Source organism: Corvus cornix, chromosome 2, assembly GCF_000738735.6.
Source record: "Corvus cornix cornix isolate S_Up_H32 chromosome 2, ASM73873v5, whole genome shotgun sequence".
In the NCBI taxonomy this organism is placed as follows: Eukaryota; Metazoa; Chordata; class Aves; order Passeriformes; family Corvidae; genus Corvus; species Corvus cornix.
This window is the reverse complement of record NC_046333.1, coordinates 130,435,478-130,462,180: the sequence shown is the minus strand read 5'-3', so window position 1 is coordinate 130,462,180 and position 26,703 is coordinate 130,435,478. Positions and strand designations below refer to the sequence as shown.

The following is a 26,703-nucleotide window of genomic DNA, read 5'->3' as shown; positions in this document are numbered from 1 at the left end:
CAGATAGGACAATCTGCAGTGATCAGGCCCAGGGCATGGCTGAACAGCCATACTGGGCAGCCACCTGTTTACATGCACCTGGCCCCTCTTAGCCCTTTTCCCCCTGCCCAGTATCCTCCTATGCTTGTTCTTTCCCAAACCACTTTCATGGTTCACTGTTCCTTGTCCTGCCATCAGTTCTTCCTCTAAATATCTTGTACTGCCTTCTGCAATCCCAAAATACTCTCTCTGGCATCTCACAATGAGTCCCATACCTAGTGGGCAGTAACCCCCTCCTTCAGTCTGCAAGGTGGTCTAGAGAGAGCCTCTCCTGTGGACTCTGTATCTCTCTCACCCCCGGGGCCTGGGAGCAGCTGGACTGGAGGGCTTGGTTTCTTTCATTTGGGTTCTTGGGGTTACCTCTGCCCGACACTTCATCTGTGCTCTTTGTGTCTGTGGGGAGGAGCCTTTAATCACTGACTTATTTTTGTCACTAAAAAGTCAGGTGCCTGGGTGGGCACTGCACAACTGCTTCAGCAGTGGAGAGTACAGTGTAGGTTTGCCTGTGACCCCTCAATGCTGATACTGCCAGAGCCTAAACTATGTGAAGCACATCCAGTTTTTTTTTTCAGTTACTGAAGAACAACTAAGAACATAAAATAAAAAACCCAAAACTCTAACCACCAGCTTTATATTCTTAATATTAGTAAAGTGCAAAGTGAAGGGAAATAGGGAAGGATTAGGTGTTTATAAGTAATGGTTTTCGTACAGTGCTTCTAACCACAAGAGTATTTTGTTTCTCAAATTCAAGTGTAATAGGCTTCAGACTATAAAATGCTTTATTTAATCTTGGCTTGAAAGCAATGTCAGTGAAGTGGACTGGTCACAATTTTGTTAGGTGGTACTGACGAGCCAAGTCTTAGAAATGGTTCCAAAAGTGCTTGTTGTTCTAAATGCTAATTGATTCTTAGCAGTTAAAAGTCTCCCTTTGTTTAGTGTGAATTTCTTGTTTTGAATGCGGCTTGTGTCTGCTTTGCGTTTTTTCCCCTTACAGCAAACAAGTTTATACCTAGATCTTCATAGCCTTAGGATATTTCAAGCTATAATTATTTCTCTTTCCTTCCCCCTGCTCTAGGCTCCCTTGTTTTCAAGGCTGGACATGTTAAGCTTAGGAAGCTGTTGCCACTATCTAAAGTGGTGTTTGTTTCCCACCCTCCGGACCCTTTCAGTGGAGTAGGTCATTTTTGAAACTTAGTTTTTGCTTTTTGTACTTGAGAACACCTTTCCTTCTATCTGCTGGTTTTTCTCTTTCTCCGTTTTGTTGCTCTAGTTTAGACCACAGAAATTTAAAGCCTTGCACGCGTTTTTATGTGAAGGTTTGCTTTAAGGTGATAGGTTGTTGAGCAAACATTAGAAATGGAGGCACATCTTGTTAATAAAAATCAGATTTTTTTAATCCTGAAAAAACGCCTGGATAAATATAATAAAAGTCGGTTGTTTGCTGGTGGATATTATGAAAACCCCAGTATCCACACGCTGTAACGCACTCGGTAAATCTGTCACGACTGCGGGCAGCCCCAGCCCTCGCGGTGCCGCCTCGCAGCCCCCGGCCGAGGGGCGATGCCGGGGTTCGCCCGGGAGCCGCCTCAGGGCCGGCGTGGCGGCGCTCAGGGCCCGCTCGCACCGAGGCGTTCACGCCGCTCCTGCCGGTGCCGGAGCTCGGCTGGGGAGCGCAGCGGGTTCTTTAAGAAGCCCCCGTGCCGGTGGCTGTCGCCGGCTGCCAAGTGCGGGAGAAGCCGAGCTTTGCGGCGAAGTCCGAGCGTAACCAGCCGGCTGGGGGAGATGCCGCCCCGCAGTGACTGACAGCAGGACCAGCTCTATGCAAATGGCGCCGGGGGCTCTGCCGGGGCTCTCTCCACACGCGCCGCCGCCTCTCGCCTCCCGCTCCCCGTAACGCGCCCTGCCTCGCACAAAGCAGTTGTTGCTTTTTTCGGGGAGACGTCGTTACACGTAAAATCATCTCCAGCACGGTTTCAGTTTGAGATTGTGTGAGGGAGCTGGAGAGATGTGTCAGAGCTTGTTACTCCAGCTAAATTAGGTAATTTTTAGCTGGGTAACGTGCTAATCTTTAAACCTTTATGTTTTTAAATCCTGCGTATGTCTGGTCTCTTCATACAAAAGTGTATTTTGCTTGTTTCTTCTCGCCTTCTTCAGTCTGAAGCCTTATGTAGGTCAGGCTTGGCTTAAGCAGATTTCCTGAACCTGCGTCAGCTTAAGCTGAAGGAATTTTAATAAACCCTCCCTTGTAGGCGTGGGCCTAAATGAGACTAGCCTAGTTAAGCCTGATCTTTTTCTGTTTGTGAAAAAGAGCTGAGCAGAGCTAGGGACTGCATGGTGGCTCCAGGAACGGCTTCCTTAATTCAAAGATAACAATGGTTGGGAAGGCCAGATCTTCTAATTTTACCTTATCTGAAAAGCTCGATTTGCTAAAACTCGTGAAGCCGTATGTTAAAATTCTCGAGGAACATACCAATAAGCATTCTGTAATAGTGGAAAAAAACAAATGCTGGGATATCATAGCTGATAACTACAATGCCATCGGAGTAGATCGCCCTCCTCGTACTGCACAGGGCCTGCGCACGCTGTACAAGAGGCTCAAAGAATATGCCAAACAGGAGCTATTGCAGCAAAAGGAGACTCACTCAGATTGTAAAAGCAGCATTTCCGAGCCAACCAAGAAAGTTGTGGAGATGATTCCACAGATTTCCAATGTGTGTTTAAGAGACAGGAGCGGTGTTCAAAGGTGAGACAATTCTTTTTATTTTGTTACTGAATGAAAATTATGGCGCCTCCTAGCTACTTTGTAACGCTTTTGCTTGTGCTCAGGCACCTAAAGGAAGTGTTTATCAGAGAAATTCCCAAATGGGAAACAATGACAAAAATAATACTGCTTTTGTTTTATGAGAAGCTTTATGGTGACTTAGCATTGCATTAATTTTTTTCAGCTCTTTCAAAGCTTGTTTCAGAGTCTTTGTCATACTCTGGAAAGTGAGGGTTAAGAGAGAATCAAAGAGAAATAGTAGCTCCAACCTCTACCCCTCCCCTACCTTTTAATAGGCAGATTATTCAAACACTAGCAAAGTGATGGCTATTCTCCTCCATTTAAGGTAATACTGCAGTCATTTTGCAACATATGGAACTGTTACCAGTTTATGTAGGATTTTTAATAAAGTTAGTTCACAGAGCTAAGAAACGTTATTCGCCTTTTTTCTCTCATTTACTTTGGTGTTTGCATGTTATGTTTTAGCTAATCCCAACCCTTTAAAGAAAAAAAATTGATTCTCCAGACTGCAGTGGCTTTGTGAGTGCAAATGTTTTTTTTAAATTATACTTTTCTTGCATTGACGGTGGTTCCCTGAAGCTGGAGCAAAGCTAATTGCAGTCTAAACTCCAAGCAGTTCTGTGTTGTACGTGAGGTAGTTTAAATACAGAGAGAAACTGAGAGGTACAGCACTAGAAGTTTTCTTTTTTTTTTTGCAAGGTTTCTTTTTTTTTTTACTGCTCAGTAAAGTGAGACACACTGTCTAGATTTGAGCCAGACATAATACAGGCAGGCACTGTGCAGGCTTTCTCCCACAGCTGGCTAATGCCCCTCATATCTGACTTGTAACACTCTGCTGGTTCTGTATTGGTCCTCGAGGGATCAAAAAATGCCTGGGTCAGGTTTTGGTTCCTCCAGATACAAAAACTAAGCTAGGGAGTGGGGGAGGGAAGTCAAATAACTCCCCAGCAACCTTGAGAAAGCTTTGGTTTTCCTTATTTTCCCAAGCAGATTAATGGGAAGCGAACTTTCCGTATTTTAATCAGATATACTGATAGTGAGTGCAGCAGCGTAACACTCTAAGAAAAGCTGGCATGCGCACACTTGCTGAATTGGATTCATGGTGCCAGTGGTTGAACTGAATGGTAACAATTGTCTAAATCCCAACATGCCAGATGCTCTAAAAATATTCTGTTGTGGGTCCTTTGCGTAAAGAAGTCTAAAGCAACTGGGCTGTGCTGCTGCTCCTGGTGAATGCCCCTGGAGGAACCATTCCAAAGAATTCTCTGGAACAAAATGAGGCTTTTAATTGTGCTAATAAAGGTTGCAGTGTCTTGACTACCAACTTTTGTAAGGAGGGGAAAAAAATAGTGTGAGAACTTTAGTTTGTAGATTGGCTTATAAAAAGCACTGACGCTTTTAGTGAATGATTAAGAGCTAATGATCTCCATAGTTTGTCTCCTGTAATTTAAACATTTTTTTCAGGTTTTTATGGGTCTAGGAGCACTGACTTGCTTACTGCTTACCCAAAATGGTTGTTCCTAGGAACAGCCACTACACTGTGGGCTGAAGGAAAAGAATATAATTTAAAAGATTTTTTTTTCCCCTGCCCAAATACATCATTACTTGATAGTTCTCTGAGTTGCATTTTACCCTAACTTTATAAACCCAGTGTTGGGTTTTAACTCACCAGGATGTGACTTAGGTTTTGGAGGAGGGAAATACGGCTTATAACGAGCCCAAATTGTTAATCGCACCTTTAAGCAATTTCTAGCTCGCTGTGATTAAACAAAACCTGGTGAATCATGGGTGCCTGCAGGGTTATAAACACCATGCCCCAATTGTGGTAACTGTTGTTTGTCTTTCTTTCAGTCAAGTTGTCAGAAACAACATTCGTAACCACCATACAGGCAGCTCTTTTGTTTCTCAATTCCTTCTTTCTCTCTTTGCTGTCTAATTGTTTTCCTCTTAAGAGGCTGACTAAGGAAAAAAAAAAAACAAGCCTCATCAGAGTTACCTGGAGATCTGCTAATTTTTCTAGTTCTGTGTGGATTACACTGAGTTGGATTTTTTTTTTCACTGTTTGGAGGCTCTAGTCTATGCTAGACAAAATCTTTCTTCTATTTAACCTCGTTCACTTTCTCTTTCTGCTCTCTCTCCATTTCCTTTTGTCAGAATGACCTGCTTCTCCTGCTGGTTGTTTCCACTTTTCTCAGGCTAGAAGCTGGCCAGGAGCCAGCAAATGAGAAGGAGAGAAGCTTTATTAGAAGCTGTGGTTGTGAAGAGGGGGGAAACCCAGAATTGCACTCAGCACTGGGGAAAACAAGTGAAAATTTGTGTGCAGGATAATGCTTCTGATGCTGAGAGGACTAAAACAATGTGAGAAAGAAGCATATAGGAAAAAGTGAAGCTTTGTCACATGAGGTAGAAGTGAGTAAGGTGATATAATTGATACTTCATAGGCAGCTCAGGTAACAGTCAATAGAACTAAGATTATCTTGGTGTTTTCTTCAGGGGATTAATGAAAGGTCAGTTTTCAATACTTGCTTCAGATGGATGGTGGTTTTTTGAAAAGAATCTTTAGTTTAAATAGTTTGTGTGGTTGACAGGCTTTATTTTTGGAAAATATATTGCTCTGACCCTGATGAGCATTTTTACAACTGAGTATTGAGAAGCTTTCATGCTTTTATTATAGAAAATGCATTTTCATGTTAATGGATGGCAGGCTAGGTCAGGGTCCTTCAGAAATTGCAACTGTGATTGCTTATTTCTTTTAAACCAAGAGTTTAGAAGACCATGGGACATCCAGAAATTATGATCATGCCACCTTTTCATTAAGGAGTTAGTGCATTTACATGAGAACAGGATGTACAAATTAAATTTCTCTTTGCTTCTGGGAATTTGAACCCACATCTCTTACTAACCAGTCCGGTGTTTTAATAATCAGGTAGTTTCTCAGTGTGTGGCATGTAGGGCTCTGAAGGCATTTTAAGGTGTAGAAAAACTGCATTGCTCACCCGCAAATTTAAGACAGCGACTCAAGTCCTTCAGAGTTGGGGAGCGTCTGTGAATGTTAGGTTAATCATGGATCCACTTGCTGCCTTTGACTGCTAGCAGTAGTCGTTGAAGGGTTCAGAAATGTCTTGAGTCTGCAACCACCAGTTATAGCCTCTGTTTTAGACAGTCCCAGCCATGAGGGTGCACTGACTTGGCTGTCAATCCTAAGTTAATATATTCCTGTTCCCATGTAACTCTATACTGCCTTCCCAGTCATGCTGCAAGTATTCTTTGTAGATCTGTACAGTAATAGATCAAGAAGCTGATCTGGCTTAAAAAAGCATTACCTGAATACAGGAGTGATGTACAGAAGCGTAGGGTTTCAAACACAACTGATGGTAGACAAGTGTCAGGAACAGCATGAGCCATTATCATCATTAAAGCCAATGCAATGTCAAATCATCATTTGAGATGCTGCTGACTCAGGGATTTACAGAAAGACAAATGAGTCAAGTGGGTGTTGTTCTTTCAAAAAGAAATGTACAGAACTACAGGCTGTTCTTAATGGAAGCATTTCTGTGTCTTGAAGCTTCAGAAGAAATGCTAAGATCAACGATTCAAAGAGAAGGAGCAAGGATTAGCTTGGTTCCCAAATCTACTGGCAAGGGTTGTCTTTTGGGCTCTGGTTTCTTTTCCCAAGGCTCTTTGTGTAATTTTATTTAGTGATTATTTTACGTTGAAAAAAACCCCAAATACATGGGTGCGTGAATCAGAAACAGGGAGCACATTAAAACAGGGGGAGATTGATAAGTTTGGGATATGGAAGTGTTTCTGCCATAGTCTACTCCATCTAAATTAATGTCCCTTTAAAATCACCTTTTATATTATATAAACTCTGTCCTCTGTTACTTGCATGACTTGGTGCTGCTGCTTTTTTTATACTTTCATTTGTCTCTGATAGCTCTTCTTGCTTCTTCAGTGTCAGAGGGGCCTACCAGATGAGTTCTCTGTTGGGTGTACTGCCTTTAGAGCAATAAAATCGGAGTAAGACAGGGCTGTGTGTGTGGTGGAAAGAAAGAGAGGCACAAGTGGTGTTTAGATAATGAAATAGAGTCCCAGGCGTAGATAGCAGAGTAGTATTCAAATGAAGCTTTGGTTACTTACAGCTATGCCTTTTAAAATAGTTTTTAATGGATTATTTAAATATGATTTTGTGTGTTCTAGTGCTAGTATCGATAAAGAAACAATTGCTGGTACCAGTTCACCACAGGCAATGTTGGATCACCATCCTGCAACAGTCATGATGGACTTGCAGTCGGAAGAGGATGTCAAACCTCCTCCTTCTTTGATTATAGACTCACAGCAAAATGAGAACTTAGAACAAGAGGAAGAACACCAGCTGGTGCATATTATGGAAAGGTCTCCTTCAACATCAGTGTCTTCAGTTGATATGAGAGTGATGATGTCTCCTTCCCCTGTACCAAGAAGAGATGAGTTTTTTAGGCTTGAGGTTGGAGAACGCTTTAGACCAATGTGTGGTTATGATCCACAGATGTTACAAATGCTGAAAGAAGAGCATCAAATAATATTAGAAAACCAAAGAAAAATTGGTCTTTATGTCCAAGAAAAAAGGGATGGTTTGAAAAGAAAGCAGCAACTGGAAGAAGAACTATTGCGAACAAAAATCAAAGTAGAGAAGCTGAAGGCTATACGACTACGCCGTGATCTGCCAGAATACAGCAATATCTAAATATTTTATTACTTCCGTCATATTCTTTGAAGTACTTAATAATAAATGCAAAATCGTTTCTTATGTTAATATGGATGGATCAAAATCTGGGCTTGAGACATGAAAGCATATGTTGTTTAAGTACCTTAGAAAAATACCTTGTATGGGTTTGAATGCACCAACTCTTCTGGTCTAAAGTATAATGAAATCCTGTACGTTTAAGTGTTTAGATTGATAAAAATCCAAACTTTAAAAATATTTCCACTTATCTCTAGAGTTGTAATGAGCTAATGGAAATTTAGCTCAGCTCTTGTTAAAATTTTTGATCATATGCATTATTTTTTCAAATAATCACCTTTAATATCTTAATGCAGTTGCAGGTTAAAGAATGCATATAAGAAGGAGAAATAAGAGGCTATGTTTAAATGTTTTACTCAAGTTGTTAAATCTTATGACAGTAGTGACATTTTGCTGATATGTCAGCTTGGAAAACAAAATTACTGGATTGTTATATTTTTTTAATGTTCAGTAGACAGTTGATTAAATGTACATCTTTTTAAAAGTTAATACTTTTTAATTGTTTCCAGTGGAGAAGTGTTTCCATAGGATGTTATCAAAATAGAGACAATGAATGCAACACTTGGTTTTTAAAACTGCATGCATGTGTAATTTGTGTGTACAGTTACCATGATTGTGTATTCAGTTATAGTAATTATACTGGTGATCAACTACATGAATATCTACTTTGCTCATTTGCATGCATAATTACTATGGTGCATGTGCAACCAAGACAGTTGCAGGTGCCTTTGATCAATATCACTATGACTATAAGCTACTGAAATAAAACAGTTTCTGTATGTAAGTAACTTGTGACTTGAAGTCAACAGAAGATTGTGTTATTCTGGGTCCCTTTTATAGATGCTGTTCTGATATTTCGATTCATTTCAAATAAAAAGCCCCAAATGAAAACAAAATTGATTCTTCTGTCTGTCCTGGTAGCAGCTGTTTCCTCTGTAGTAATGATCAACGTTCATAACTGGAAGAAAAATATGTGGAAAATATCAGTCCCAGATGATTAATTTCTTCATAATTCTTAGTCTCCTGCCTGTTGTGAATGGATCCACAACTGCCTTAGACCTCCGTCTCCTTATTCCCTGTAACAATGCTTTCCCCTTCCTCTAACCTTTACAGCAAGAAAAGGAAATGAAGGACAGCATCAAGGAAAAAGAGAGAACAAAGGAAATGTAATTCCTCCAGTGCCTCCCATCTCAGAGGGCCCCAACAACAGAATGAACAAAAGCAATAGGAAGGAGACTATTTCTTCCTCTCCTGTCACCACTGTTTTCCTGAATTTGCTTCTTTCTCCACTCCCACAAACCTCTGCATGCAAGCATGGGGCACTGGTCTGCATCAGCAGACTCTCAATGAGGTAAGCCTCACACCTCGTTGTTGGTCTTCTGAGTAAATCAGCTACCACGGGGGTAGGTACTTACTGAAAACTGAAGACTGGAAGCATGTGAGTGTAGCTGAGGAGCTAGTGGAGCTTAAAGAACGGTAGTTAAATTTTGTGATATAATAATCTTGACTGTCAGGGCCCAAGGTAACTTTAACAGGTTTCAGGTAGGAAAAGTAAAGGAAGCAAGTCTTTTGTTTACAAACTGAGGGAAAGTATAGAACAGTGAAAACAAGTGTTGGCAATATGGAGTTCCCCAATACTTTTTCAGTTCGTTTCTTGAGAGTACTGTAAGTGTTTTGGGAATCTTTGTGTGTACTGAAAATGATGGTGCCTGGATAAGTGGCCTTTGTTCCTGTACGGTCCTTGGCTTTCTGCTGTGTTTCTTAGTTCAAGGACGTTGATCTGTTTTTGTGTAGCTGGAAATGCTTCAAGGAGATACTTCTTTGAGTTTACAAGAATCAAAATGCTGGCTTTAATAAATAAATAAGGATTTTATTTGTTCTGCTTCTCAGAAATAGGAAACAGCACAAAATTATCTGCCCTTGTCTTGTAATTTGGAAATGAATGATCTTATCTTTTCAGTTAAAAATCAGAATTCTGGTTTCCAGTGGTAAGGAATTAATTTCTATGTCTTATTTCTGTTCTTATGTGTCATGCAAATGAACAAGTTTTTAGTAGTTCAGAAAATAATTCCCATACGGCTCATTGTCTTGCAGTGGTTTTGAATTATAGGTACTCTTAACACTGGCCACCAAAATACTCTAGAGACTTTAGAATGTTTTCTTTTGATGCTAGATGAAGAGGTGACTTCCAGAGTTTCTACTGGCATGGTATTTTTATTTTGAGGATTAGGACTAGATGAATTTCCAGTCTTGGAAAGCTTATAATAATTTCTGAACTGGCAGGCAAGTTAGTTACAAAAATAGGACTCTGCGTCGAGCAAAGTCTCCCTTGTGTTCTTGATGTTGGAAAGGGAAAGAAATAAAATACACTGTCCCCTTATAGTGGGTGTTCCATGTTTCATTGTTCTGACTTTGTGTCACTTGTTAGTGGAAGACTTTTATTCTTGCCTGCAAGCAGCACCTCTAGTTCAGAGGTCACATGCTTCTCATTTGCTGTATTCTCAGTTTTGTTTCTTTTGACTTTTGGGGAGCTTGGGAAAAGGGGAGGCATCTGTTGAGTGTCCATGAAGCTTGCTCCTTTCTTTACTAGTGCGATGGTGTTTATTTCCTTTCACTAGAGAAGTGTTTCCTCCTTCAGTACCATTATATTGCTCTCTCAGTGCAGTGTGATGCTGCCTATGTATTATACCTCTCTGTGTTGGTGGATTTGCATTTCTTTCTCACTCCACATCTGCTTTACAGTATCAGGTTATCTTTCTGAGTCAGACTTCTCACTTCTCCGTGCTTGTTCCTGGTTTTTTTCCATGTATTCCTAATGTTGGGTATATGCACCACAGCTGTGGCTGGTCCTTCTGGACCATGAAGTGCTATGAATTAATTTTTACTGTTCCAGCAAATGATACTGTACTAGCATGTGTGAAAGGGATGGTAGGAAGCCCTTCCCTCCTTCACCCTCATTCTTATCCTCTTACTCCCTTCACTACATCTGGCAGTGCCATTCCCTGTCTGCATGTTTATAATGTACAGAGTACAAGCAGAGTAATTTTAGGCAAGGACAAATTTCTACCATATGTTCATGTCCTTCTACTAAGATAACGGCAATAAACAGGCTGTAGGAGTAATTTAATTCCAAACATCTAATGGATTTATGTTTAGTATTAGAATGAAAAACTGTAACTATGATAACTTTGTGGTAATTGTGATGGCATCTTGAGTAATTTCATCAATCCAAGTAATTGTCTAACAATCAGTCTATAATTTCATCCTTGCTACCTAATTATCTTGCTTTTTTTGTTCCTGCTTCACCCTGTTAGCTTTTGACTCCTGTGGAATGCTTGCCTCAGATCAGAATTCTTATCAGGTAAAAGTGGTAAGAGAGAATACTCCAAGACCAGGAGAGATTGCTTGTAGCTAATTGTACTTGTCATACCCCTGTTTTCTAACATCTTCCACCTCACTAGCTTAAATTCATTCTTTTCATTTATGTTTCTACACATTTTCTGACTTGGGATTTCCGCCCCTCCCCCTCCTTACAATGAAAATGCATAAACTTGAGCTTGCATACTGTCTTCTTTGGGCAAACTTGTGCTCACTGGATTTCCAATAGTCAAAGCCATTAAGTTCCTTATAATTAAACGAGAGTTGTTTCTGAGTGGGAGTACGAAACAAGGAATTGTGATTCCCGGGCTAAGACATTTCCTATGTCTTAAGTGCTTAGGATGCTTCCATGTCAATTTTAACTTCAGTTAAATATTAAAAAGGTTACTCAAGAAGATGATAAAATGTTGTTTTCCTAAGATGTTGATTACTTTTCCATTTTGCATATGAAAATATAAAGAAGCCTCTAAAAAGAACACTTTTAGCATTAAAATGCATTAAATATAGCTTCTCAGTGTGTATTCCTAACAAGTAAGGCTGTTACTCTGTTTTAGATATCCAGGTCTTAAATCATTTAAGAAATCTTACTGTCTGTATCTTAGATTTAAAAAAAAAAAAAAAAGTGCTCTTTACAGTAGTTAATGTCAGTTAGCAGACTGTATAACACAGGACTAAATGTCAATCATTCTGTGGCCTGTGTTTCTGTGTTTTATCTCTGCTAAAACCAAAAGTGTTTGTTTGGTGTCAACCTGTGTGTAGTGATGGTTGCTCCTAATTGGCACCCAGTTTGTCTGGGTAAAGTTTTCTCCATAATAAAGATACAGTTTCCTGAAGTTCCACTGAATGCTAACTAACAAAATGTGAAATCTTCCTTGTAAAACCTGCAGTTCAGTGGTAAAATTATTGAAAACCTTGCTTTTGATTCATGTACATGGGAAGGTGGGTGAGGGTCAGAGAACCCAAGGAAATCTCAGCCATCTGTAGGCATTGGCATTCCCCACTGCCCCTGCCTTTCTTCCAAGTTATGGGATTTTCACACTATTTTATCATAGTGATTACACAGAATGATTTGTTGGTATGTTCAAATATCTCTTTAGTATAACACCTTGACTCTGTTTGACTCTGAATTACTCACGCAAGAAAAATATCATATAATTTTAATTGAATGCTTAATCAGCAGTTACTCCACATAATTTATGATTTCTATTTGCTCTTTAACAAAACTGTAGACTTGAAAAATGCTACTGATCTTTTGTATTTTACATGTGCAATTATATATTTTTTTTGAAAAGAAGTCATTGTTTCCTGGCAATTTCCTTTTGGCTCTTGATTTTCATTTATAGGTAGGCACAATAATTAGCATAATTTGACATAAATATCATGAAAAGGTAATTCCAGTGGCTTACATTGGATTACATTGCCCATCCAGATTTGGTTGACTTCAGGACCCAGTTTGGTTAAGGCTCAGTCATTTAGTTTACAGTATTCTGTTTGCCATTTGCTTGCTTTGTATGTAGTTGTAAGAGCCTTGTCTGTATTGCTACTGCTGTCTCAAAATTTATGCATTTTCAAAGTTTGGAACTGTCTGCATGCTTGAAATAAGTAAACCAGTTTATAAATGACTGATTTTTAATTTTTTTTTTTTTAACTTTCATTTAACAGAAGCAATTGGACAAAACATGTATCTAGTTTGGGGGTGGGGAGAAGGGATGTTGGACTGCCTGTGGTTAGTTGCTACAGTATTGTTTGTGTCCTGCATTGCATCAGATAAAAACCTGCAGTAGTGCTGAGTTCTATTTGTTATTAATCACTGAAAATGTCATGTGAAAGAAGTAATTTATCATAACTCAGCAGCAGTTTGCAGGTAAATTTTACATAGGCCACTTGTTGGTACTATTAAGAATACCATTTGTGAAGTCAAAACATTTATGTGTGGTGCGTAACAGAGATACAGGACTAAAACCAGTATGTATGTTACTATTGCTGTTGCCATGTTCTCTGTTGTAACATGGCATTTGTTTCGGACTGTGCTGTAAGTCACCCCGCCAAAAAATTGACTTTTAAACTCTGAAGGTTTCACCCAAGTGATGTTTGCATTGCTTTGCATTGTAAGGAGGCTTTGGTAGTCGGTTGTACATGACAAGATGACCTTAGTAGCATTAACTATCAGTGTGGCCAAGCTACTTTATGCTGTGTTACCTCCTCTTGGGCTGTAATGTCTGTGTTCTATGTATGTGTTTGTGTTTGTTTATGACTCATCTTTTTCCTGTGAAACAAATTGCAGGGAGAATACTCTGTTTAGCATATACTGTATTTTTATCATCTTTCCTTTGTAGTGTTCCAGTTTCCCTGTGCTTTTGAGAAAGTACTTGAAACTTGGCATCAAACTGATCTTTGGCCATTCCTATAAAACCTCACTCAGTTTGGCTTAATTTGTAATTAATTAGCAAACGCAGAAGGTGGTCATTTTCAGAACAAGTTTGTTGCACTTCGGGTATAGTCCATAACAACTGATTCTTAGGAAAGCCTGTCCAGCCTGAGCACACTGCGCTCTTGAGAGTGGATCAGGGAGTTCTCAGCTGTGCACACCCTGAATGGAAGCAAGAAAATGTGTTTGTAGTTTTGCCAGTAAAGGGACAGACAGCCTCAGTGAGGAAGCCACTTTGTTTCGATCCAGAGAGTGGCAGATGGCAGTAAGGATCTCAAGCACAAGTGCCCTTCTTTTGGGGCAATAAGGATTTCAGAGCTGTTGGACTGTCCAGCTGGATAGGTAATGGCCCATCTCTTTTGCAGAAAGACCAGTAATAGCCTGGAAAATATGGCATATAGCTCTGTGATTCAGAGTGCTGCATAGTGTGTGTGCAGAAAAGGACTGAACTAAGTTTGTTTAGGGAATTTAGCCTTTGCTGTTCTAATTATTTCTGCTAGATAAAATCTATTCGTTTCATAATAGTTTTTGTTATGTAATGCTATGTGCTAATTTGCTTTACTTGAGTTTGGAAAATGCACAATTCCTAAGTGAACTTTGAGATGGCACTGAAGATGTTTTTCAGCAGTGCAGAAGTTAAATATACTTGGAGAGTTTCAGATACTTTAGCTCTGAAGATCCAGTGGGCATCTCTAAAGATTGTTTTCAGATGAAATAGAGATAAATTTAATCTTTTTCTGAATCTCATCCTTCTCTCATGAACGTGCCCATGCATGTATGTTCATGGCACACGTATACCCAACGAGATACACATGGGGCAGTTGGTAAGAAGAGCTGCACGTGCTGCAGAGGCTTTCCAGTGACACCAAGGGTCAAAGCAGTACTTTGGGAATAGCAAGTAGAGCCGGTCTGCTGATGGAAAGCTGCCACATCTCCATGTCTTCTAGCGTTTCCTTATATAAGTGGTCAGCTCAGGACCAAAAATAGGCAGGGTTGACATAAAGTAGGCTCTGTTAAAGGGATCATGAATTTAAGGCTTCCTGCATGGAATCATCTTATTAATTTGCATTGGAATTTCTATGCAATTTAAGTCGTATTGAGTTTTCTTACATCCAGAGCCAGAAAAGGCAGCACAGTTAACACCTCGTACCTCCATAATGATGAATTTCTTCTCTTCCCTCCTTCATCTTCCTGGTTCTATTTTGCTTTCCTAGTAAGAATTACAACTAAAGCTCTAGGTTTTTGTGTTTGGGCCATAAATATTACTTTTCTGGTTGGACTACTGAATGGATTACATTTATGTAAATCAAAGTTATATAACTTGATTTGGAAAGATTACTTTTTCCCTTTCCAAATATTTCGTCAGCCACTCTGCAAGTAATCATTGCTGCATAACACATGAAAATTCTAAAAAATATGACTCATCCTTTGTGTGCCTTTTCCCAGGGTAATGTCATAAATTTTAAACAGTCCTGTTTAAATAATTTAGGATAGGAATATGTTGTATTTCGTGCTTATGTCAGTGGGCATAGGTTTTATTGATTACTTGTATTTTAAGGACTCTTTACTATAATCCAGGGAAATCAAAGATGGCCATTAACAAACACAAACAGGACATTGAAAGTGTTTTCCTTCCAATATGTATTAAAACAGATGTTAATATGAAGGATATGTAATCTTAAGAAATTCCTTTCTGCCTGCTTGCTTTTTGTTACAGATCTAGGTCTTTGCATATTAGAAACAGAGATTTGGTACAGTACAGAAATAGTTTATTTTTCTAAAAAATAGATGATAGAAGTAATAAGAAATGCTTAAGAGAATACCAAACCACGTATTTTCAAAGTAGCACATATGGGTTTAGCTGAGTACCTTCCATTTACATTTAAACACAAAAGGATGAACACTTAACATCTCTGCAAACTGCTTCAAAAAATGATTGCTTTTTGAGAAGACTACAATTAGCCTGTGATTGTGTAATAGTCTATTAACTATTTTTTAGTAATTTGGGTTTTTTGGTAATTTAAATATTTGGAATCTTTTCATATCACATATACACTATAATTTATGGCAATAACATTCAATATTTACAGAACCCAAGAATAAATTTTGCTTTTGGGTATCACTTCTGCATTTATTTTTTGAAGTAAAACCCCCTTTACTTGACAAATTAATCAAAACAACTTTTAGTGTGGATGACAACATTAAGAGTGTAGTAAACAGTCAATTTGGATGGCATTTGAGTGGTTCCAATGTTTTACCGAGCTGATCTGGCTCACTGCACCAAATGATGCCTGCAGCTTTTCAGAATTCTCAATGATGCTGCTTTTTCCTTTGATAATAGGACTTGCACATCTATTTCTGTGGACCTGATAGAAGCTTTCAGCTTAGTTCATTAAATTTTTACAGTGAAAGCTGGAGTCAGTTGGATTTTTAGACAGCTGAGAGTTTTAGGAAGAATAGTTTTCTGCCATGGAGCTGTAATTTTGAAAGTATGTGCTCTCTGTCCTCCCTCCTCTACAGCTGATACCCTTAAGAGGTAAATGTTTCATTAAATGGTGATGGGAGGATTGTTCCTACTTGTTCGAATTAAATACATCTACCAGCTCTGTTATTGTATACAGAACCTTCCTATTTGAAAATAAAGGTTACTTACTCAAGTATTCAAAAACTCACAAATACCACAACCTGAACCCAGTTTTCACATTCTGTTGGGTACAGTCATTAAGTACATAATTAAGGGTTGTATTTCTGTAGGCTCCCTTGCCAGTTCACAGAATGGACTGTGTCGACTCAGTGAGTCACTATTCAGTATTTTCTTTCCACCTCTTTGTTCAGTTATAGAGCTACGCCTTGTTCTCAGCACATTTTTCAAACTATTTTGAATTAATTAGCTAATTTTTTTCCTCTGGTGCTCATTGTGATAATATCTGAGTGCCTCCAAGATGTAATTACATTTCACAACATCCTTGTGAGACAAAAAGTTGGTGTAATCTCCACTTTCTAGGAGACAAAGCGCGAGTTGAGGCACAGAGAGAATAACACCAAAAAGCCCCACTTTTATGGAAGGTGCAGACTGAATCATTGAGGACTGCATTGTCTCAGTGCTTTAGGATACTGTACACTTAATCTTTCCCAACCACAGCTTCCAGTTACACCCATGAGTGTTCACTATTAATACAAATGAGACTGAATCACAAGTCAGGCACTCACTCAGACAAATGTTTGTTACTGAAAGTTGGGGTTAAATTACTCCAGAAGACATGCAAGTAAAGTCCAGTTCTCCAGGGCATTATTCAGCTTATCTAACAACAAGATGGGACTATCTGTCCTTGCAGCCTCCTCCATCCCGCACCTTTTGCAGTTTACAATAAAGCAATGCAGGGGTGGCAGAGGCAGCAACAGCCTTTTTTCCTGCCACTTTTCCTGCCTTTCCAGCAGTTCAGTTCTCTGCACTGAATGAGCAAGAGGTCCCATGGCAGTGTAGTGCAGCATGTTTTCTCTAAAGATTTTATCATGAATGTATATGCACAGTGGGGCAGATCAGGTCACTGGAATACCTTATTTTTGACACCTTCAGACTTTGCTTGACTTCTCAACCTTAAAACTATTCACTTGATGGAAGATGGTTCATAGGGGTGGTGGGCAGGTAGGTAGTGTAGTTTTGTACCACAAGGTTCTAGATGCTGTCTTGGGTTTTGTAGCAAATTAATATTTCTAAACAGATTATTCCATTTATTTGATGTTTTCATCTATGTAAGACAATCAGGGTTGAAAACCTTATCTGTCCCTTTTGGAGTAATAAAGCAAATTACTGCATTAAGACATCACCGAAATCAGTGTAGACCATTAATATCACAGCATGCAGTGTTTTTTGCCCAGTGAGTTTTGCACATGCTTGCTGACAGCAAAAAAATTAAAAGACTGAAAATTTTTCAGTTGAAGAGCAGGATGTACTGAGGGGACTTTAAGGAAAGTGATACAATGATTCAAGCTTTAGCTCCTGCTTTGCCTTTGTGAACTTGTCCACTAGAAGTTATTTGTCTGATTCTGTGTCTTATGCTGGTCCTAAACTCAGAATGGATTTGGGTTTGTCTTGCAGGGAATAATCTGTGAAATGGATCCAGTTCAGGAGCTTAATTACCTCCATCTCTTACGCTGCGCCTAAATCTTCCATTGCCCTGTTCACCTGTAGAGCACCTACCAAACCTGAGCCTGTAAAATTATATAGAATAGTGGAACAATTACAGTATTTTTAAGCTGACTACCTTTAAGACCACCTTGGTAGTCTTAAAAATTGAGTTAGGGGGAAAAGTTAAATGATTGGGAAGAGAAATGGGCCCTGTTTACAAGGACGTTGTGTTTATTTGAGTGCGCTTCATGTATTTGTGTGGTTAGTGCCCTTCTGTGCTCAACTGCTTGCCATTTTTTGTTGAAGTATCGTGTTGTCTTTAGTTGGTTTCTACTGCTGTCATTTTCTACTTCTATTTTCCCTGTCATTGCCTAATCAGCTCCTGTTCTCATTTCTTCCTCCCAAGTGGTCCTGTGATTTCCCTCAGTGTTTTCCAGCTGTACATTTTCTTAGTGAATCTTGCATTTTGAGGGTCAGAGATGAGAGGCAGTAAGTTTTGTTTTGCACCAGCTCCTACTCAGAAGATTCCAACTCTCTCTCTGGTCCTTGACTCTTATATTGGACCCCAGTCCCAGTCTGCCTGAGTGGTTCTCCCCAACTCTCCTCCTAACATATCATGTTGTCTTCCTACTCTTTTACTCCCTGTCTGGTTTCTAGCCTTTCCCTACATACTCAGCTTCCAGCTCAGACTTCCAGTCTTTTACTCAGTTGTCAATTTTCCACTGGTTTAACATCAGCCTTCCTTTCCAGCAATAGTCTTTCTTTTCAGGTTTCATCTCCCAAATTGCTCTTCCTTGTATCTGGTCCTTGTCCTCTCTGCCATCCTTATGTGTTTGGTGCCAGGAAGAGGGGATGATGGTCTGAAGGAGAGGGCCATGGAAAAATTCCCTGCTGGAACTATGGAAAAAGCCCAACTTTGGTCTGAGCAGTGAAAACGGTGAATAAAGAGAAGCCTATTCTCGGCCTCAGTTAGAGCATGTCCAGTGTGTAATCCTCAGGAAATTAAGCTGCAGAGAATGTGCAAACTGTATCTACTTCTAAGAGCTTTTAGCTTTCAGGAATGGAAAAATTTTACCTTAGCAAAAAAAGTGTTATCTCCTCCCCAGATTTTTAGATTCTTCTCCAGAGTATTGAGTTAATAGAGCTTCTACAAGGAGTAAGAGTTCATTGTGGGTAAAACTGGATTAATCTGTGTTTTCTTTCTTATAAGCAGTGATTTTTCTTTCACTGCCAGTTTTTATGGACATTGTGAATGTGTGTGAATATATGTGCTTCAACTGAGACAGTTAGCATGGAAGGTGTACTATGGACTGATGAAGGCCTGGCAAAGTTATTAGCTGTGTAAAATAAAATCTACTGAAGGAAATCCCTGTAGTATTGCATGGTCAGGAATCCAGAGGCTAGTTTGATTGGCATTTCAGATTATTAAGAGACTTTGACACTGAAGTTTAAAAATATTAAAATTTTTTTATAATTTGCATTTTTGTTTAAAAATAATTTTGGATTTCGAACAATGATGTGTTTTCCAAAGAAAATATTCCTGCTTGAAATATCAGTCTTTAGGTGAGTTTACTATCTATGCTGATACATGCAAAATTAATTGCAAATATATTTTGTCTTGGAAAGAGAGGTACAAAGCACTGGGCTGTAATCAAATGACTCTGAAATGGAATCCCAGCTGTCATTGATTCCTGTGGATTTAGGGCAAGTTAGCTTGACTCCTTCTGTTTGCACTACTCCTGAAGTCTCACAGAAGTGCTGTGGGAAGAGTTATTACATATTTTTCCATCTTGGAGGCACACTAATATACATTTACATGTTAGCATAGTATTAAGTTTATCATTAGACTTAAATTGCTTTGCAAGTGAAAGATGATGCTATCTGACTCATATTTCTTTAAATATTCCTAGGATATCTTAGGAGTGTGTGACATATAGATCTTTCATAGGCACCTAGACATTTAACTGCTATGTAAACCTCTCTTCTCAAAAGTTATGAATTAATTTCATTAAGGAGCTTTTCGATTAGTTCATCTAATCAAAAGAAGAAAGAGATGGTGCTGGCTCCATAGACCAGACTGATGGCACCTGAGCAGAGTCACTGCAGAGGCTACAGCAGAGCACTGCCATTGAGTTGGGGCTGTGATTCATTCAAATCCCCAGCCTCCTTTTACTGCAGTTCGGATTTTTTTATTTGCCTCCCTCTATTTCTTAATTATTTCTTAGTGCTATAGAGCGCAACTTGAATCAAAGTTGTCTTCTCTAAACTGTAATTTTGCATTGTGACAGTACATTTTATTGAGAAGATTCAGAGCAGCTGAGGGAAAACTCACCTCTTGTTTCATACATGCTTACACTGTGGAAATTCAAGTATGGAGCTGCTACAAAAAAATGGGCAGCCTCCCAGTCTCCTTGGTCCAAACTGCACATACCCCTTCTCTATATTGACTGTAGCTGCTGATGGGATTCATTGAGCTGGCTTTCTAGCAGCTGGTGGATGAGAAGCAGAGCGAGAGAGGGAAGGAAAGGCGAGCTCGTGGGCTTTGGCAGCAGCCTGCAGTGGGATGGGGTTAAGCCATCCATTAAACCACACCCAGGCCAAGGTGCCGGTGCCCAGCTCACTGGAGCATGCCGCTCACTCCTCCCGGCAGCGCGCGTGTACTTGCAGTGCTACAGCCCACAGTGCCCTGAAAATGAACGCTTGAGTTACCTTGGGTAGTCTTTCATAATGCAGCTACTTTCTTGCTGCATTGGGAGTAACCCAACGCTCTTAATCGATGCATTTTCTCTAAATCCAGCTCATCAGAAACTGGTTAAACTAGTTTGCCATTGGAATGCTCCCCGTCCCCTCTCCTGGATCCCATCCCGATTTCTGTAAATCATCACCTTCTTGAGGCTGCTGAAACTTTTCCTTGTATCAGCTAGGCTATGGTTTATATCTTGAAACCTAAGCCCTTGTTTTCTCAACAAGAGAGAGAAAGCTTTATTTGTGGAAGCTTTTCAAATCCTTGTTAGCCACATCCTTAAAGTTCCCAAGCCCTTCATTTGGGAGGAGAGCCATGCTGCTTGCTACGGTTTCTTCATGGTTAAGCAAACCTTACTGCCAGGCTGGGCTGTTCACTGCTTGGGAGTGAAATGAGTGGGCATGATTTCCTGATGTTTCTCATACTGTGGTGTATGCAAAGTTGCTGTTACTTATTATTTTCACTCCAAACTGATTAACAGCAGAGCTCAGAGGGTACAGTTGCAATTTATCTTCCAGGGTCTCAGCAAATCCAACTGTTTCAGATACTGTCTATGATCTCTGAGCAGCAAGGGGTTTCTGTTGAATCCACTGCTCTCTGTACCCCTATATCAAACACTGAACTTAGTTCCTGTGCATAATATACCAGTCTCGTTTCAATTCCTGAAAAGCTCATGACACTCTATTTATTGAATTTAAATATTCTGCTATTGCACTGGAGTAATCTTTAAAGTTAAATAGGTGTGAAGCTGAATACAAACAAAACTGATAAGATAATAAGAAGGTTGAATGCAAGTGCCTAATTGGCAATGTTGCTGAACAGGTTTAGGTTTTCTATGCAAGGAAATTATATGGAAGATAATTTTGAGAGGATGCAATTATTTTTACTTAAAAATGTTTAATTAAAAAAAACCCACCTTACACTTTTATCTGAAACTATACTGTAGTTGTTGGTAAAAGGAAGATCATTTATGTAGCAGAGAAACATTGTTATTGAATATTTCTATAAACAGAAGTTGTGATAATTCAGAAGACAAATTGAGGGAAGATATCTGAACATTGCAGAGGCTATAATTTTTCATTTTCCCCATAGGAACATGGTAGTATTGCATGGAATATTGGTGCTCAGTTTGCTTGTTATGGGGGACAGGTTGCTTTGGAAATCTTTTCCAGCAAAAATCAGTATTACAAAAGGCTAGCAATTTCCACTTTTGTTTCCAAATTATTGATTTTCTAATTTTTTTAAATGAAGCAGGGATAAGAAAAGACTTATTATTGAAGCCTTATTATTGACTTGAAATTTAATCTACTGGTGATTCAGATAATACCATGCAGGACGATTTGAGTAAAAGAGCAATGACCATAAAACAGATCTCAGGGGTCACCAAACTCATGCAGGAGGTCAGTGGAGGAGACAAAGAGATGGTCATTTGTTTATGGATGGCCATCCTTCAAGAGAGAAGAAGAAAATTCTGCAGTGAAATCTCCAGTTCTTGCAGCAATAGTTCGAAATTTTAATATAAGGAAAGTAGTTGTTGATTAAACTAAGAGAATCAGTTCGAAAAACAAAAAGAAAACCATCTTGTATTTATCGGTTGAATCAATTTGCAATAGAAGCTCAATATAGAATGAAATTAATCTTTTATATTTTTGCAAGGTACAGGTTTTCTCTCTTACCCCCTTTCTTTCACTTCTCTAAATCTTATCACTTGTGAATACTGAAGATCCAATAGAGCCTTTTAACTTTTTTACAGAGCTGCAAGGATTTTTTTGTTACTGTCTAGTTCATTTACTAGGATTTGCAAAGAATTCCCTACATTTCAAAAAGGGTTACTCTGTTCCGTATTCTTATCCTTCTGTGAAGTGCCAGTGTTCAGTAGCTGCTCTGTTATTCCTTGGAGATGGGGACACATCTGCTGCATGAAACTACAGATGTTGGCTAATGCACTGAAGAAACATCTATGTATGGAAAATCCTATTTGCTTTAGGCACTGAGTTAGCATAGAGTTCTATACAACAATACAACTTTTAGAGTGTTTTGGAAAGAAAATTCAATTCAATAAATACAGCATTTTTCATTTAGATAATACCTTTTTAGTAAATACTAGTCTGAAAAATTGCACTCATTTTAGGTGTGTACCTTACGAGTATTTTGCAGTTTTAAGAATATGTAGACTGGTGTAGAAGGGGTGAAGCTGCTTCTTTATTGCACCATTACTCTGAGCAAGGATTTCCTTTTGCTGCTTCTCCTTTAAATACCAGCACACTTGGAAATTTTGGAAAGGTTACTCTGTGGCCTAAGCATTTTTCTGTAACAGATTTGTATAGTGTTGAATCCCAGATGGAATCAAAGGAGCAAACCGATTTAAGCTTTTAACCAGCATGCGAGGGTATTTTAATGAAAATTAGTCTGATTCTCCCTTTGAAGCTGTGCATGTGCTGAAAAGGAATGCTACAGATATTCCTTTAGGTAATGCTGGTGACTTCTCTACCACTGCTTATCTCAGATTGCTAACTCTTGAAAGCCTGTGTTTATTCTTAATAGATGTTATAATCAATTGCTGTCTGTTTATTATCATTTCTTAACCTTATTAACCTAAATATTGCCTATTAGTATTTACACCCATGACACTTATAATTAGGTAACTGCTGACAAATCTGAATCAATCTAAGCCTAGTAACGGTGTTTGAGTTGGTGCATACTCAAGAGATGGTGCGTTTCAAGATTTTCACAACTACTTATTTTTGAAGGGTGCAAGGAAAGGAGTTGAAATTATATTTTGTGTTATTACAGTTATGGTTATTCTACCACTTAGTACAGATGACTTCAGCTCCAGGTCTGTTTCCTGGACTCCTTTGTTCCCTTTTCTGAGTTCTTTGTTCCTGTCCTTGCTTCCAGAACATTGCCCAGCACCGTCTCACGAGGACCCTGTTTTCATTTTCTCTTGTGGTCATTTCCCTTTTGCTTTTTTTTTCAGCCTTTCCTTTAATTTTTTTTCCATTCTTATCATCTTGTATGTATGTCAAATTAGGAGCTCACTTACTAGTGCAACAAGTAATCTGACTTCCCTGGAAGTACATACTTTCTGAAACAATGAATGTTGGTTTGGTTTTTGCTTTTTTTTCCAGGATGAGTCCTTATGTGCTGTTCTGTCTCAATCCAAACTTACGATAAGGACAAGAAATACACCACTTTGTTTATATAAGACAAAATGTATAGATTGTCCTTGATTTTTTTGAAATGCAAAAGACTGTACGCTTTATCAGGAGAACCTGAGATATTCTTTGTTATTTTATTTCCCTTTTAGATGCACTGTATTTGCCAACATCAGGGACAGCAAAGGAAGAAGCAGCTCAGGAAGCACCTGACTGCCTTGTGAAATATTTCAGTGTCGTGTGGTGTAAGGCATCAAAGAAAAAGCACAAGAAGTGGGAAGGCGATGCTATTCTTATGATAAAAGGAAAGTCAGTAATATTGAAAGATATGGAAGGCAAAGACATTGGCAGAGGTACTGTAGAATTGCATACTTGCTCAAGGGAACACCTGGCAGAAAATTGCTGTGCTTTGAATAACAGAGACCCAGCTCTTTAGATGTTTTAGTTCTTCATACCAATGTTGACCACAGGATGAAAAAACAGTAGAGATTTTGGGTTTGCTTTTGGTTTGTCTTTTTTTTGGGGGGGGGGTGGGGGAAGACTTCAAGAAAGCTTTATATTTATTACATATAAGGCAGATGCATGGGGGAGGCTGGAGCAGGCTGAATAACATTATTCACAGAAACACCAAATGCTAGTCCAAAGAGAGGATCTGGAAATCAATGGCTGTACTAATTCAGAAATGCCAAATGAGGGATGAGTAGTTGATTAAAGTTGCTCACATAATGCAGAAATGAAGGAGTTAAAATCTGGGGAAAAGATACAGGTAAGTTTCTTGTAGATATTCCAGTCACCAGTAGGGCAATCAGGAATTTCAGAGGTTGGATCTCTACATTTCAGCCAGTCAAACAGCTAAAAATATTATCTTTGTTGGAAAGACAGGCAAACAGCAACATTTCCAGCCCAGCCAAAGTCAACTGTGTAGCAATTTTTAGTCTTGTAGTTTTAGCAGCAGCTGCTGCTGTAAGACATAGTTTGGGTTGATATCAGAGTTAAAAATAAGACTTGCAAACCATAGGCTGCCATCAACTTGAAGCAGTAATTTTTTACTGAAAGCAAAGCAAGAATTAACTTTGCTAATGGAGCCAAAGATATTTTGTAAGGGAGTAGGATTGGACAATGTTTCTGCAAAGCATAATGTGATTTATTTTAGGTCAGAGATGGCTTCTCTGCTCTTTTGTTTCAATTGTGACATTGTGAGCCTTGTTAGGACCAGGCAGTTTTGATTTGCAAATCAGTCTGTGACTTAGAAGTTAATTTGAATTTATTTATAGCAAAGCAATATATGTACAGACTTGCTTGTTTTTGAAAAAGGCAGAGTGAAAGAGAGTAATGCCTGGAATGCATCAGCCACCACCCTGTTGTTCTTGTGTTTTTTCAAGTCCTGTCATCTTGAATTAGCAGCAAACACAATAGAAAAATGAACATTGTGATTTTCTCTGGTAAAAGTTTTTTTACCATGTTTGATGGTGTTAGAGAGCACAACAATACCAATGTCATTAGTGCTAACTTGCCCATTCAGAGTTGCTTTCAATTCTTATTGATTCTAAGAAAATAATAAATTGACCAATTTAAGCAGTGTGAGTTTTAAATTTCTGCAATTATTTAGCTCACTGAGTGAGAAGGAAAGGTAGTGGTGCTTACCTCCAGAATTGTATGTAATACTGGGAAGTTTATAGTGAATGTGTATGAGGCTCCAGGATTACTATTTTTAAATGGGAAGAAAAAGGCAAAGGAAGAATTTTCTTTTTCCTTAGGCTTACCAGGGCTGGATCAAGGATGGCACAAGGGAACCTAAAACCAGCACAGATTATAGCTCATTTTTGAGGCAGCAGAACATCTTTCTGTTCTCCCCTGCAATGTCCTAATTCCTTAATAATGCATTGCAAAGAATTTAGGACGTGCTGTCTTGTAAATTGCTGTATGTTACAGAAATGGTTATTTCTGGCAGCTGCATAAACAGTTGAGCTTTGTAGGTTTGCTTTTTGCCTTCCCAGTTTCCATCTACCCTTAAAGCCCATCCTGTCTTAGAATTAGACTCTTCTGACCAGAATCTGCACAGGGATACACCTGTATTCAGTATGTTCAGCCTGAAGCTATGTAGAGGTAATAACAGAAAACAAAAATGCAGAGCAAAGGAGATCATAAATGCCCTCCCCAAGCACCCTGTTCAGGAAGACACATGTATTCTCTTGTGTTCAGGCATCTTCAGCTCTTTCCTGAAAGCAAGTGTTCTTTCAAGAACCAAACAAGGTTCACTATGTGCTTTCTGAATACTTTCAGAGGAAAGAAAAAAAGTGTCTCCCTTTAGGCCAGACTATTTTTCAGCACTTGCTTAGGCTGTGAAATACCTCAGTAATTTTTTCCTCTTAAAGGAATTCAAACCCAGACCTTCACCTTCCAACCTTTCACATTCCTAGAAGTGGCAGACCTGAGCTTTGCAAACAGCTTCTAGGAGTCTTTAAATGTGGTGTTTGTTGGATAAAATGTGCCTTGGGAGGCCTTGCTTCTTTCTTCACAGCTGAGTGATTTAACTGCTGGTCTACACAGTCATGCCTTTTTTGTTTGTTTGTTTTGGCCTGACTAAGGATTCAAGCCTGTTTATCTAAATTTACACAAATTCAACAATTGAGATAAAGAATTCTGAAGTGATGTGGCTTTGACATCTCTGAGTTAATAAAATAAATTATATATGTCCTCTGTTTCTTGTGTGAGAGCTTCAACCAGTAGACTGCTCTTTAAAACAAGGAACCCCCACTCTTTCCTACATTGTTGTGTTAAAAGGAAGTGGCAGCTGTAGCTGTATTTTGTAATGAGACCAGTAGTATTTGTAGTTGCTCTGAGAATGCCCACCTGGCTGAGCCCAACAACTATTGAACTTACTCATAAATCTTGGCAATAATCAGAGCATGTTCCAGAGCATATGTAGAAGTGAAGATTTCAGATGCATCTGAATCTTTAAGTGTAAAAAAACAAATTTAGAATTATTTTTAAAGTAGAGTACCCTGTTTAGATCAATAGCGAGAGGGGTTAGGAGAGTTCTTTTGGGGGCATGAAAGAAAGGGAAAAGGACCTAGGATGGTTAGTAAGGCAAACTGCTGGATTTTACAATGTGGGGCTAATTTTTAAAAGGTCTCTTGAGCAGTTGTTTGACATTCAGTAGACTTAGTTGGTGATGAGGATGACCAAGTATTTGCTCATATAGTCTGCTATCTAATTCTGATTGTTAGTACTCACATGTCACTCTGTTAAGGAGGGAAGGGCTT

The 26,703-nt window shown here is 39.0% G+C and overlaps 2 protein-coding genes across 4 annotated transcripts in view; both read left to right on the top strand.

The window, feature by feature from the left end:
- Nucleotides 1-26,703, top strand: part of RAD54B (RAD54 homolog B) — a 66,626-nt gene that overhangs the window by 17,953 nt on the left and 21,970 nt on the right. For 2 of the 3 annotated variants that reach the window (XM_020584086.2, XM_019289287.3), the window contains exon 4: nucleotides 23,590-23,790. In XM_020584086.2, the coding sequence (XP_020439675.1) occupies nucleotides 23,590-23,790 (201 nt within the window). Of the gene's footprint in view, nucleotides 1-13,645; nucleotides 13,753-23,589; nucleotides 23,791-26,703 lie in introns of those variants that run through there. The other variant, XM_020584087.2, reaches the window with a different exon arrangement.
- LOC104692743 (fibrinogen silencer binding protein) lies at nucleotides 1,733-8,500 on the top strand. The gene is made up of 2 exons (XM_010404971.4): nucleotides 1,733-2,782; nucleotides 7,022-8,500. The coding sequence occupies exons 1-2, from the start codon at nucleotides 2,412-2,414 to the stop codon at nucleotides 7,545-7,547; spliced, it is 897 nt and encodes a 298-aa protein (XP_010403273.1). The 5' UTR covers nucleotides 1,733-2,411; the 3' UTR covers nucleotides 7,548-8,500.

Coding starts and splice junctions, on each gene's coding strand:
- LOC104692743 (XM_010404971.4), top strand. CDS start 2,412: ATGGTTGGGAAGGCCAGATCTTCTAATTTTACCTTATCTGAAAAGCTC. Junction 2,783..7,021: donor GACAGGAGCGGTGTTCAAAG/GTGAGACAATTC, acceptor TGTGTGTTCTAG/TGCTAGTATCGATAAAGAAA.